The sequence below is a fragment of the Clinocottus analis genome, unplaced genomic scaffold (genome assembly GCF_023055335.1).
Source record: "Clinocottus analis isolate CAN_PGR_092001 unplaced genomic scaffold, fCliAna1.0.p SCAF_38, whole genome shotgun sequence".
Classification (NCBI taxonomy): domain Eukaryota; kingdom Metazoa; phylum Chordata; class Actinopteri; order Perciformes; family Cottidae; genus Clinocottus; species Clinocottus analis.
In genome coordinates, this window is record NW_027176131.1 from 1,105,386 (window position 1) to 1,118,223 (window position 12,838).

Sequence of the window (12,838 nt, forward strand, 5' to 3'; positions counted from 1 at the left end):
AGGATTTCCTGTCCTGTCACTTGAAGGCACCACGGCCCCCTCAGCTGTGCGCGCGAGATGATCTTCACAAGCTAAAAATCAAGGAAATGACGTGACGGCTGATTGCTGCGAACTGAATGAAGAAGCCCAAGTTTCCTGTTGAAAGCTCGTATTTACGTATGTTTACTCGCTAACCGGTAAACATGTAAAACGCATAAATAATCTCGTTATCGTGTCGACGCGTTAATTAAAGGGAACGTCACGTGGGCAATGGAACGCGGAATGGTTCTGCGTTCTGTTTGAAGCTCGCGACGCTAACGGCTGACAGAAAAGTAAGTAGCGAATTGTTGGAACGCTTTTAAGCTTTGCAACAATGTAACAGACCGCTTTACTAGCAGGGGAGCGTTAAGCTTCACGCATGCGCAGTTTACCTGCTGCGTTCACGTGTAGGCTGCCAAACTAGTGATTTGTCCAACTTGTTTGTTTGTCTTTAACTGTTTTAATTTGATTAAGCTGCCAAAGCAACCGTAAATAGAGAAGCTGTTAAAGCCCTGAGACGGTTTTGGCGATTTAGACCATCAAATATTTTACTAATATTGTATTTAATTTGTCGTCCTATGGGATAAGGGTTGCAACTATAAGTGAATCTGCTCATTACTTTCAATGAAACTAAAATTAACGTATTATTTATCTCCATATATAGTTAGAAATGTCAATTATTCGTATCCCAGAGGCTTTAAAATGTGTGTTTTGTCTAGAGGAAACAGGGAATTTTCAATATGATATCTTAAAGATTTGACATGTTTGCTTAAAAAAGGGTGAATTATCAATACTGCCATCAGACTAGTATAAAAGCCAAGTATATTTTTAAAAATACGTAACTGAATGTGTGTACTGTGAGGTAACTTGTATAATTCTGTCTGCTTGTCCCGCCCTTCAGGTGAAGGACACCTGAGTTCGACTGGACCTCTTCATGGCGAGCCAGGCCTGGCTGGACTCGTCTCTGCGGCGCTCTGCCAGCCTGGGCCTGGAGGTGCTGGAGCGAGCCTCCAGGCGCAGCGTCGACTGGACGAGCGCCGCAGCGTCCCAGACCTCCACGACGACAGACGAGGGCACGCAAATCCCCGTCAAGGTGCCTCCGCATGACATGTGTATAGATATTTATACGTTTATGGCTCTTAACCTGATTATCTGACTTAACTCTTGACGTTTTGCAGCGAGCCCACACGGAGCTCGATGATGTCTTTGCCACCCTCGCAGGGCTCATGGCACAGACGGCCCATCAGTGCAAGGTCGGCGGTTCTTTACCTGCAACCTCTTTGTTGTTCAGCTCGACTCCCCCCGAAGACTAAACATGTGACCGTAGTTCTGTGTGTCTTTTAGAGGTTTTACGAGTCCGGCTGTTGCTCCGAGCCCACTGACACCGAGAGGAGCCACGTGTCCAGATTCCACTCACGGCCAGCTGTTGGCATGAAAACACCTGCGCAGCCGGCCAGAAAACACACAAAGGATTCACACGACAAAGTAAGAAGTTGTTTTCTTTGAGTCACATTCGGCTTTTATGTGTCTTTTTGTTTTTTAGGAAGCATTAAAGATCTTAAAGACAAACTCAGAGGAACAGCACGTCTATTTAACAGGTCGCTCATGACAGAGGGAATTATTTAGCTCATTTAATTTCAGTATTTACTGGCTTTAGATTTATTTTGGACTTTTGAATGCTCAGAAGGATATCTGGATCTTCAGCTTGCTAAATATTCAACATTCTTCACCACCAGACACTTTTCTTTTTGCAGTGGTGGAGTTGAAAACACACTTTTTGTTTTACTTAATCAAACAAAAAACGACCAAAAAAAGCTTGCAAGTTTTTTGATTTTCATTGGGAATGACGCTACCAGCAACACTTTTACATGAGGATATGTATAAGTAGGATATAGGTCAATATTTAGACATAACAAAATTAATGCTTACAGACGTCTTCAAGTAAAATGTCTTTCCATGGCACAGTGATTCTTTTTCACTTTAACATCGGTGGAATATTGTAATAATTTGTATTTGAGGCTGATATTTTCGTGCTTTTTGAATTGAATACTTTACAGAATTGTAGATTTCTTGGCGCTAGCGTCTTGTAAAGTTCCTCTTTTGGCCGCCAGGGAACAACGAGAAAAGTGTTTTTAAATTTAAAGTCTCTCTTCTTCTTCAGGGTCGCGCGTCGGGTGAAGATTTCTTCATCGATGTCTCTCCGGGGACGTACGCCGTCACCGCCAGCCTGCCGCAGTCGCAGCAGCAGACTCGGCTGGTCAGTGTCAGAGCTGGAGAGAGCGTGGACGTGACCTTTGACCTCTGATCTGACCCTGAACACTCAATACCAAAACCGACAAAAATGATGCTGTTTGTGTGTTTGTTGCCTGTTTTTACACAGATTATCTCCGTTTTAAAGAGATTATATTTCCTATTTTGCCATCAATATTGAGAAGCCATATTTTATCATGTTTTGCGTGACCATTTATTATCTTTTTAACCTGCACTTGCACCGCTTCAGTGTTTGAAAATAAAGTATTTATTTTTTAATGAAATTCCTGTATCTTCATACTTCATTTTTCTCATTGGTCCGCTCTGACGTGTCATGTGTAAACAGCAGCGGCGCTGAAAGGCCGCCGTCCCGCCGGGGGTCGAGGTTTGAAGTCGGTCGCTTCAAAAACATCTCTGACGTTCGCTCTTCTTCCTCCCGCACCCGGAAGAGACAGAAACAGAGAGCTGTGATTGGCCGAGGCGGCGCTCTGCGGCGAGGGGAAGCTGAACCTCTCGGGTCGGGACGACGTCCTCGCCACTGAACCCCCTGGAATATATATGAACATGACCAGATGTGAAAACCTTCCCTTTTTAGAAGAACCACTTTGATTATTAGCGATTAAGGAATTGGTGTTCTAAATATTTTAATTATATGGAGATCAGATTTCTGATTACTCGTGGATCACATGACCTTCCTGCAGGCGCTGGTCACATGACCAGAGACCCCGTTTCCCACCTGGCTTCCTGTGTTGAGGCTCCGGCCCAGTTTGTCTCCAGTACCTCCAGGGAGGTCGCGGCTGTTTACCCGTTAGCTTCAGCGCTCTGCTGTCATCCTCAGAAAGAGAGGAGGAAGAGGAGGATGAGGAGGAAGAGGAAGGCACCCCGGGGTCACTTCTCCACACGTCTGTATCTCTGAGGTCTGGCGGTTTCTCTCGCTCTGCTCTTCCAGTTCCCTCCACTCTTCCCCAGCTGGGCGGGAACGAGCAGGGCCGGTGGTTCGAGACCGAGCAGCAGAGCGGCGGCGGCGGAGCGGCGCAGGAGGAGCTGCAGGCGCCGAGCCAGCCGCAGCACCGGCTGGAGGCCGCCGTCTGCATGCGGAGCTCCCGGACTATCCTGTCGTGTCGAGGAGCCGAAAGGAGGAAAACCAAACCGGCCGGAACCAAAGAGACACGACGGTTCCACATCAGAACCTGGACGCTGCGAACGCCGACGACTGCAAAGACAAGCAAGTTATTCACGTTCATTCTGATCTGAATAGTTATGTAATAATAACAACAATAATAACACAACATTGTCTCTTGAGAAATATAGTAAAAAGTAAAAAAAAAAAAAAAGACTACAGGAAAGCAAAACATTTTAATGTGAAAGGCTTTTTAAAATTTTTTTTTTTTTTTAACTTAAACTTAAATAAAGTTAAATAATCGTGTACCTCCAAGACCATCAGTGCTCTCGGCGGCGGCGGCCATCACTCTCCCCGGCCCGTATCTCCTCAGGTCCGGTTCCCACGGCGACAGCACGGCATCACCAGGCTGCAGGGGGCGGGTCCGAGCGGCGGCGTTGCTCTCCATGTCGAGGGAGCAGACCGTCTGCCTCAGGGGGGCGGCGGCCTCCAGCGAGCCGCCGGCGCCGCCCGGACGGTCGAACTCCACGACCCAAAGTCCTGCGCAGCCCTGAGTTTGACACGAAGAAGACGTCTCTCACCTGAACATCTCTCACCTGAACGTCTCTCACCTGAACGTCTCTCACCTGAACATCTCTCACCTGAACATCTCTCACCTGAACGTCTCTCACCTGAACATCTCTCACCTGAACATCTCTCACCTGAACATCTCTCACCTGAACATCTCTCACCTGAGCGTCTCTCACCTGAACATCTCTCACCTGAGCGTCTCTCACCTGAACATCTCTCACCTGAGCGTCTCTCACCTGAACATCTCTCACCTGAGCGTCTCTCACCTGAACATCTCTCACCTGAGCGTCTCTCACCTGAACATCTCTCACCTGAGCGTCTCTCACCTGAACATCTCTCACCTGAGCGTCTCTCACCTGAACATCTCTCACCTGAGCGTCTCTCGACTGAACGTGTCTCAACTGAAGGTCTCTTGCCTGAATGTTTCTCACCTGAGCGTCTCTCGCCTGAGCGTCTCTCACCTGAACATCTCTCACCTGAACATCTCTCACCTGAGCGTCTCTCACCTGAACATCTCTCACCTGAATGTTTCTCACCTGAGCGTCTCTCGCCTGAGCGTCTCTCACCTGAGCGTCTCTCACCTGAGCGTCTCTCACCTGAACGCGCTGCGTGACGGTGCCCAGGTGGTAGAGGCCGTCCTCCTGCCGCCTGGCCAGCACGCGGCATCCTGGAGAGAACTCTGGGACGAGCGCCGTTTGACCAGAGAGCGCGTGTGGATTACCCAGACTGCACCAGGGCGGACGCAGGAAGCCAAGAAGCACACACACACACACACATACATACACACACCTGTATCAGCCTGCATGTGTGTCACGAGCTCAGAGCGTGACCTTTGGCCTCAACGTGACGTGGAAACAACCTGAGAGGCGACGGCATGTCATGAGGGATGAAGATGGAGGAAGAGGAGGGACAGCGACACCGGACCGGCGCTGATGATGATGTCATCTCCACATCGAACAGAGGAATCACCTTCATGGAAACACAGTCAGTCACAGCGAAGTCATGTGAGCATTTCTCATGACTGAACCATGAATTCATACTTCCACACATACATAACTTAAGACCAATAGAAGTGTAAAGAAAACAGGCGACGTCATATTATTCTTTCATGGAACACGCCCCAGTAAATAAACTGTCGGTCAGAAGGTTCAGACCTTCTCCAGCGCTCCGTTCAGACCAACTGGCACCACGTAACAGCGCCCCCCGGTGGCCCGGGTCAAACACTGCAGGTGGTCTCTGGCCTCGCCGTCCAGCCGGTTCCCCGGGTCCTGCAGGTAGAAGACGTTCACGGGCCTCCCGGCCGCCAGAGCGGGGAGGCCCGCCGCCGCGGCGCCCGGCCGGTCGGGGACGCCGGCGCAGAGCAGCTGGACGGCGTGGCAGGCCGGGTCGGCGAGGGCGGCGCCCAGGGCAGCTGGGAGGCCTCTGCCGGGGCCGCAGCTGACGGAGCGGATCCAGGACAGAGCCATGAACACCGTGTCCGGGGCGCAGGGCAGCATGTGGCGGGACCAGCAGGTGAACTGTACACACACACACACACACACACACACACACACACACACACACACACACACACACACACACACACACACACGAGAGAGAGAGAGAATCTCCAGAGAGCTTTCCTGTGTGTGTGTGTGTGTGTGTGTGTGTGTGTGTGTGTGTGTGTGTGTGTGTGTGTGTGTGTGTGAGACGCGTCCGTCCCGCCTCACCTGGCCGGAGGTCGCCACCACGTTGAAGAGCGAGTCCCTGAGCGACGCCTTCGTCAGCAGCGTCCGGATCAGCAGCCGCTTGGCCGCCACCAGGGCGGCGCTGGCGCTCTCCGAGACGTCCACCACAAACGTGACGTTGCGTCTGCGGCCGCCCAGAAGCAGAGCGAGCAGCGCCGCGTCGCACGCCGCCGGCCGCCTGCACGACATCACGCTGGACTGAAGATACGATGAACAACGTTCAGTTTTACAAAACAAATCCAACTACTTTGGATGAAAATAGAAAAACAACACTGAATGGAAATTATAATAATGTGAATAATAGTTGAGAGACAGATGAGTTTCATTTCTCTGCATTAATAGTTTATTTCTTCCAAATGTTTTGGTTGAACCTCATTTTCAACAAAATATACATATAATTTGTACTTCTTTACTCATGATTTACTTCGTTTAGTTTTGAAATTCCATGATCCACTTCAATCATAATACTTCTGACTGTTGTTGTTGTTGTTTTCTCTGATACGTTTATGTCTAAACATTTATTTTACGACATTAATCTCACTAGTTGTATTTTGAATTGAGCCTCCACGAGGCTCTGGAACAGTTTGCTAACAGATGTTTAACCGTGAATATGAAACAAACACATTTAGAACCAGTAGGAAAGCATCAAGTACATTTACTCAAGTACTGTACTTGAGTACGATGTTGAGGTACTTGTACTGTACTTCTCTACTACGTTTCACAGGGAAATATTGTGCGTTTTACTCCACTACATTTTTAGGACAGCTGGAGTTATTTGTAACTTTACAGATTACACTTTTACAATAAAACAGTTAATTTATGAAATATGAAACTGCTCTACATACATTAATCCAACAGTGTGTAAAGTTTTCTAAACCGGCTGTGACATCACAAAGCTCACGTGTAATAAACACAATAATAATAATGAAGTTATCTGAACGGAGACATTCTGCACTTTGATTACGTTTACTTTCATAATTAATGTACATTTTACTGGTAACTTTTACAGGAAAGTACTGCAGTAAAAGCTGTGAGTACTTCCTCTGGAACTCACCCTCTTTTCTCTGAAAGCAGGAAACACAACGATCATGCGTCTGTAGTTTGTGTCTGTAGCGTGTGTCTGTGGTTTGTGTATGTAATCTGTGTCTGTAGTGTGTGTCTGTAGTGCGTGTCTGTAGTCTGTGTCTGTATCATGTGTCTGTAGTGTGTGTATGTAGTTTGTATCTGTAGTTTGTGTCTGTGGTGTGTGTCTGTGGTGTGTGTCTGTGGTGTGTGTCTGTAGCTTGTGTCTGTGGTGTGTGTCTGTGGTGTGTGTCTGTGGTGTGTGTCTGTAGCGTGTGTCTGTGGTGTGTGTCTGTGGTGTGTGTCTGTAGCTTGTGTCTGTGGTGTGTGTCTGTGGTGTGTGTCTGTGGTGTGTGTCTGTAGCGTGTGTCTGTGGTGTGTGTCTGTGGTGTGTGTCTGTAGCTTGTGTCTGTGGTGTGTGTCTGTAGCTTGTGTCTGTGGTGTGTGTCTGTAGCTTGTGTCTGTGGTGTGTGTCTGTGGTGTGTGTCTGTGGTGTGTGTCTGTAGCTTGTGTCTGTGGTGTGTGTCTGTGGTGTGTGTCTGTGGTGTGTGTCTGTGGTGTGTGTCTGTGGTGTGTGTCTGTAGTGTGTGTCTGTGGTGTGTGTCTGTGGTGTGTGTCTGTAGCGTGTGTCTGTAGCTTGTGTCTGTGGTGTGTGTCTGTGGTGTGTGTCTGTGGTGTGTGTCTGTGGTGTGTGTCTGTAGCGTGTGTCTGTAGCTTGTGTCTGTGGTGTGTGTCTGTGGTGTGTGTCTGTAGTGTGTGTCTGTGGTGTGTGTCTGTGGTGTGTGTCTGTGGTGTGTGTCTGTGGTGTGTGTCTGTGGTGTGTGTCTGTGGTGTGTGTCTGTGGTGTGTGTCTGTGGTGTGTGTCTGTGGTGTGTGTCTGTGGTGTGTGTCTGTGGTGTGTGTCTCAGAGTGAGCGTACCTTCTCAGCCGGCTGCAGACGTTAACCCTCGACACGCTGTTGACGCTGGTTTCCTTGGCGATGCTCTCGGCTGGGAGGACCTGCTCACCGCTCGGCGGCGTCAGGAGGTCAGCTGATCCACAGGCGGCGCTCTGAGACCCGTTTCTTCTGTTTCTCGTCTCTAACGACACTAAGTGTGTCAGAAACCTTCAGCTGGCCCAGTTTCATTCATGCTCTCATGTTAAATAGGCCGCGCCGTGTGAGAGGTTTTATTTTTCCTCCCGTAGCTAAACTTCCTCTAAAGACACAGAAATCTTTCACATCATTTGGGTTTTTTTAATTTGATATTCAGTGCTTCAGTGATAAAACATATCACAAGGGTCACCTGTGATTTTTGTAAACATTAAGATGCAAATCCAGGGTTTCTTTTGACTATAAAATACATTTACAACATTATAAAATACAGTAGATAAACCGTTGTATGCAATACGTTGTGCTAAGTTTATCTACGTCACAGGAAATACAAATCCTCCCAACGCTTCAGCTGTAAATGTAGAATACTACTTGTATTACTTATTTGTAAGACACAATAAAATATAAATCACAGTTCTATCAGAATCTTAAAGTCTACAGAACGACGAGTTCCTCTAACTGCACAGAACATCCATGTGTACGCGGCGGCTACAACACGATCACTTGGGCTACGAGGATGCATTCGCTGCTACACGAGAGGCTACTTGTGTTGGAAGAGACGCCTTTAAGTAAAAACTAGAGGGTTATTATGGGATTCATGGACGCAGCAGACAAACAGGCAGAGAGGAAGTGGAAGTCGTGGAGGGAGAGAGCCGAGGTTCTCCAACGAGGCGTCCAGTTGTCAGAGTAAATATTGCTGTTGGTCGCTGAGTCGTTGTTGTTGTTGTTGTTGTTGTTGTTGTCACAGGTCTCTGAAGGAGGAAGAGGAAGAAGCAAAACATTCATTCAGTCCATTAAATGTTCAATGAATGTCAAACATAATGATTAGAAATTATGTTTTGTTGAAAAATGTCCAAATATAACCCCCAGAAAATGAAAATGTTTTCATATTTTGTGGTTGCATTCATTCATTTTGCAGCATAAACAGTACCAACTTCAATTTAAATATAGATATGGCTCTATAAAAGGTACTCGAATGCACTTCACATGGTACAGAAACAGTAAAAACTATTTCAAATCAAATAAAAAGCAAATACATTTAGTTGGAATTGTGTGCAAATTTGACAATAACACCATGAAAAGTGTTTTATGGAACAATAAGTGTTTTATTCCAATTGTAAATATGATCTTCTATAAAACTGTGATCGTGTGGTCTGTGTGCATATGAAGTCTAAACGTCGTACCTTCCATCCAGCGGCTTCTTGGTGAACTGGAGTTTCTCCCTGACGGTCGTCCCAAACACCAACATCTGCTTTTCAGTGTCAATTACACACTGAAGGAAAGAAAATAGACAACACATTGAACATGTACATGCAGGTAGAGACACTGTGTGTGTCTGTGTTGTTGCCTCACTAGCTAAAACACAATGTGTTGTATATATGTTGTCTGTGCATGTTTCCTCCTGCATGATAGTCTGTAAGCGGAGGAGTTACCTTGAGGGACTTCAGTGTCTTGTTGCCCAGAGACATCAGCGGTCTGTTGCTTTCTGCGAATGAAATGCACAAAATTATGGAAGCCCATTTCAGCCAAAAAAAAGAAGTCAGAATTATGAAAAAAAAAGTATGACCAAAAAAAAGTGACCAAAAAAAGTATGACCAAAAAAAAGTGACGAAAAAGTGACCAAAAAAAAAGTTTGACCCAAAAAAAAGTATAACCCAAAAAAAAGCAAGACCATAGAAAAAGTTTGAACAAAAAAAAGTGACCAAAAAAAAAGTATGACCAAAAAAAAGTGACAAAAAAAGCGTGACCAAAAAAAAGTGTGACAAAAAAAGTATGACCAAAAAAAAGTATGACCCAAAAAAAGTGACCAAAAAAAAGTTTGACCAAAAATAAAACATAATTCTGAAAAAAAAGTATGACCAAAAAAAAGTATGACCAAAACAAAGTGACGAAAAAGTGACCAAAAAAAAAGTTGGACCCAAAAAAAAGTATAACCCAAAAAAAAGCAAGACCATAGAAAAAGTTTGACCAAAAAAAAGTGACAAAAAAAAGTGACCAAAAAAAGCGTGACCAAAAAAAAGTGTGACAAAAAAAGTATGACCAAAAAAAAGTATGACCCAAAAAAAGTGACCAAAAAAAAAGTTTGACCAAAAAAAGTGACCAAAAAAAAAGTTTGACCAAAAATAAAACATAATTCTGAAAAAAAAGTATGACCAAAAAAAAAGCATGACCAAAAAACAATTATGAAAAAAGTGTGACCAAAAAAAAGTGATCAAAAAAAGTGACTAAAAAAAGTGAACAAAAAAAAGTATGACCAAAAAAAAGTATCACCAAAAAAAAAAGTTTGACCCCAAAAAAAAGTATAACTCAAAAAAACCATGACCAAAAAAAAGTGACCAAAAAAAGTTTGACCAAAAAAAAGTGACCAAAAAAAAAGTATGACCAAAAAAAAAAAGCGTGACCAAAAAAAAGGGACAAAAAAAAATTGGGACCAAAAATAAAACATAATTCTGAAAAAAAGTATGACCAAAAAACATAATTATGAAAAAAAGTGTGACCAAAAAAAAAAACAATTCTGAAAAAAAAGTATGATTAAAAAAAAAAAGCATGACTAAACAAAAAAATATAATTATGAAAAAAAAAAAAGTATTCTTCCTTCTTACCCACGATGGCGAAGGAGCACATTATCCTGAGAGGCCCGATGCTCACGCTGAGCTCTCGGATGAGTCCGTCGACACAAAGCTTCCTCTGGAACGGAAAACCATCCGTCTCCATCTTGTTCTCCTCAACCAGATCTTTCAAACTTCGAGAGAAACAACAACATAAATAACTCGGCGTGTACTCGTAGTGACTTTAATATTCGTCTAATGGACAGATGATGAGCGTCTCACCCGGATCTCTCCACCGTCAGAGAGGACATGAGGTTCAGTTTGCAGCCGGTGTCAATCAGCACGTTGACTTCCTGTCCCAAACACTGCAAACAATCAACACAACAATGAAAACAGATGGAGAAAAGCAGTTTGTTGTTGTCATACTTGTTATACATAACCTCTTCTGATTATAACTCTGATGGTCATCATAATGTGCAGCTACTCGCTCACCTTGCAGGGCACATAGATTAAATCTTCCTCGTCCTCATCCTCGTGCGAGGTGAAGTGGGTGCAGCTCAGATGGACGCCTCCGTTGTTCGGTGTCACTCCGCACATGTTCATCCTTCCCTGAGACCGCTTGGCCTCCAGCAGGCGCTTCTGGAGAATATGATGCGGCTGCTACGATTACAAATAAATAAAAAAATAAACAGTCAGAAAATGTTTTCAAGTTCTCATCCCATCATTGAGGAGTTGGAGCTTAGACACAAATAATAATGTATTAGTACTGTCTTATAATGTGGCAAACGTGTAGATTAACTAAAACAATGTAGAATTTGACTTGTATGTAATTTAAATACAAATGTATTAAGTATTGATTAAACATGAAAGGAATTTTTATTTTTATATTTTCACAGGTTTTTAAGAAATATTTTCACACGCAGCGAAAAATACAAGTTCCCTTTCCAAACATAAGTATTATTAAAAAGTCTTAAAGTAAATGTATTAGTGCAGAGTTTATTTGTGACAGCCTATATTTATATAAAACTTGTTAAGATTTGCAAAACATTAATCTATCCTCAGTTTATTCTTACTTTCTCCTTATATCATTATATTAGATATACATCTTCTCAACAATATGCATGGTAAAAACAAAACTAATTAAAATAATTTAAAAAAATAACTAACTCTCCTGTTTACATAATTTGCAATATTCTACCTTTGATTTGGTTTAAGTCCCAAAAAGGACATAAATACTGATAAATGGATATATAAAGCTAAAAAACAACAGTAGTTCAAACATATATATGTGATGAAGAAATCTTATTTACTGTCTATATGGAAATATAATCTAAACTGAATATAGTAGTTCATAAGGTTATGAAGTAAAATAACATTGTGGGATATACGGTGAAATGGGATAATATATATATTTATGTATTCTCATAATAGGCCCGCCATAAGAGGCTCACCCCCTGCTTGGATGTCCCGAGCTTCTTCAGCCCGTCCAGAGGCAGCAGGTCCGCGGAGTCCCGGTGCAGGAACTGGATGGCCTGCTTCAGCCTGCGCTGCTGCCGCAGCGCCGCCGCGTCCTGGACCCCCGGGTCCCCGCGGTTCTCCGCCCGCATCCCGGTGAACATGACGGCGGTCTGAGCGTGCAGCCTCCACCGGTGTGAGTTTATGATGAGGAATCCCCCGGTGATGAGCTACAGAAGAGACACCCCCATCATGACCAGCGCGGGTCGTCAAGTCAGACAGGAAACAAGTGCGACTTCCGGTCAGGACTGTCAAAATAAAACTCGGATTTACGAAAACAACTTGCAAATGTGAATTATCTGTCATTTATTTGTATTATAATATAATATATTATAATGGCTTGTTATAATTCTTTGTTTTTGTTGTTTTAATTCAAGCTGTAGCCGTTTTAATGCAAATAACTATTGACTGAGAGCTTTTACTTTGATAGTAACTTCCGGTTTGTTTGTGTGTCTCATAGCAACTTCAACGTAGAGCAAATACGTCATTTTATTGAATCGTGACTCCGGTGGAAAAATAAATGATAATAATGTTATGAAAGAGATAAACATTATTTTCTAAACAAATTATTTTGTTGAATTCTTTTTTTTTAATTGAAACTTGTATTATCATTCTTATTTTTGTTAAAACTGCAAAACAAATAAAAAATAAACAAAATAAAAACTGATATGGGCCAACAAGAAATATAATAAAAAGTAAAGGTGTGTGCATGTAGTCAAAAATTAGCAGAGTCTTAATTTGTGTTTGCTGTAAAATGTGCTTCTGTTAGATCCAATTGATCATCTCTGATGTATAATAATACTTCATATTCCTGTATTATTACACACCCCAACACACTTAAAGTCCATACTCTTGCTTTCAGTGGTAAATATACTCTCCTCAATGAAGTGCTTGTACTAGAGTTGAGTATTTCCATTTTCTGCCACTTTATACTTCT

At 43.7% G+C, this 12,838-nt stretch overlaps 3 protein-coding genes across 3 annotated transcripts; 1 reads left to right on the forward strand and 2 right to left on the reverse strand.

The window, feature by feature from the left end:
- The first annotated feature begins 34 nt into the window (after positions 1-34).
- Positions 35-2,546, forward strand: akip1 (A kinase (PRKA) interacting protein 1). The gene is made up of 5 exons (XM_068596565.1): positions 35-311; positions 920-1,111; positions 1,197-1,271; positions 1,363-1,503; positions 2,180-2,546. The coding sequence occupies exons 2-5, from the start codon at positions 953-955 to the stop codon at positions 2,321-2,323; spliced, it is 519 nt and encodes a 172-aa protein (XP_068452666.1). The 5' UTR covers positions 35-311; positions 920-952; the 3' UTR covers positions 2,324-2,546.
- cunh11orf16 (chromosome unknown C11orf16 homolog) lies at positions 2,223-5,874 on the reverse strand. The gene is made up of 7 exons (XM_068596480.1): positions 5,668-5,874; positions 5,113-5,475; positions 4,818-4,927; positions 4,555-4,684; positions 3,698-3,938; positions 3,005-3,481; positions 2,223-2,815 (listed from the first exon to the last, which is right to left on the reverse strand). Exons 1-7 carry the CDS (start codon positions 5,872-5,874, stop codon positions 2,601-2,603), a joined length of 1,743 nt encoding a protein of 580 aa, XP_068452581.1. The 3' UTR covers positions 2,223-2,600.
- A 2,106-nt stretch (positions 5,875-7,980) lies between these two features.
- Positions 7,981-12,088, reverse strand: LOC137799758 (nuclear receptor-interacting protein 3-like). The gene is made up of 7 exons (XM_068596570.1): positions 11,838-12,088; positions 10,879-11,046; positions 10,669-10,751; positions 10,441-10,580; positions 9,271-9,323; positions 9,022-9,110; positions 7,981-8,589 (listed from the first exon to the last, which is right to left on the reverse strand). The coding sequence occupies exons 1-7, from the start codon at positions 12,003-12,005 to the stop codon at positions 8,580-8,582; spliced, it is 711 nt and encodes a 236-aa protein (XP_068452671.1). The 5' UTR covers positions 12,006-12,088; the 3' UTR covers positions 7,981-8,579.
- Between the last annotated feature and the right edge of the window lie 750 nt (positions 12,089-12,838).

What these genes read in the sequence shown, in the direction of transcription:
- LOC137799758 (XM_068596570.1), bottom strand. Translation starts at nt 12,005, where the DNA reads ATGTTCACCGGGATGCGGGCGGAGAACCGCGGGGACCCGGGGGTCCAG. An exon ending in TAATCTATGTGCCCTGCAAG is followed by an intron (nt 10,752 to 10,878) that starts GTGAGCGAGTAG and finishes GATTGTTTGCAG; the next exon opens with TGTTTGGGACAGGAAGTCAA. An exon ending in GTGCTCCTTCGCCATCGTGG is followed by an intron (nt 9,324 to 10,440) that starts GTAAGAAGGAAG and finishes TTTCATTCGCAG; the next exon opens with AAAGCAACAGACCGCTGATG.
- akip1 (XM_068596565.1), top strand. Translation starts at nt 953, where the DNA reads ATGGCGAGCCAGGCCTGGCTGGACTCGTCTCTGCGGCGCTCTGCCAGC. An exon ending in AGACGGCCCATCAGTGCAAG is followed by an intron (nt 1,272 to 1,362) that starts GTCGGCGGTTCT and finishes TGTGTCTTTTAG; the next exon opens with AGGTTTTACGAGTCCGGCTG. An exon ending in CAAAGGATTCACACGACAAA is followed by an intron (nt 1,504 to 2,179) that starts GTAAGAAGTTGT and finishes CTTCTTCTTCAG; the next exon opens with GGTCGCGCGTCGGGTGAAGA.
- cunh11orf16 (XM_068596480.1), bottom strand. Translation starts at nt 5,874, where the DNA reads ATGTCGTGCAGGCGGCCGGCGGCGTGCGACGCGGCGCTGCTCGCTCTG. An exon ending in TGAACGGAGCGCTGGAGAAG is followed by an intron (nt 4,928 to 5,112) that starts GTCTGAACCTTC and finishes GTTTCCATGAAG; the next exon opens with GTGATTCCTCTGTTCGATGT. An exon ending in CCGTCACGCAGCGCGTTCAG is followed by an intron (nt 3,939 to 4,554) that starts GTGAGAGACGCT and finishes TGTCAAACTCAG; the next exon opens with GGCTGCGCAGGACTTTGGGT.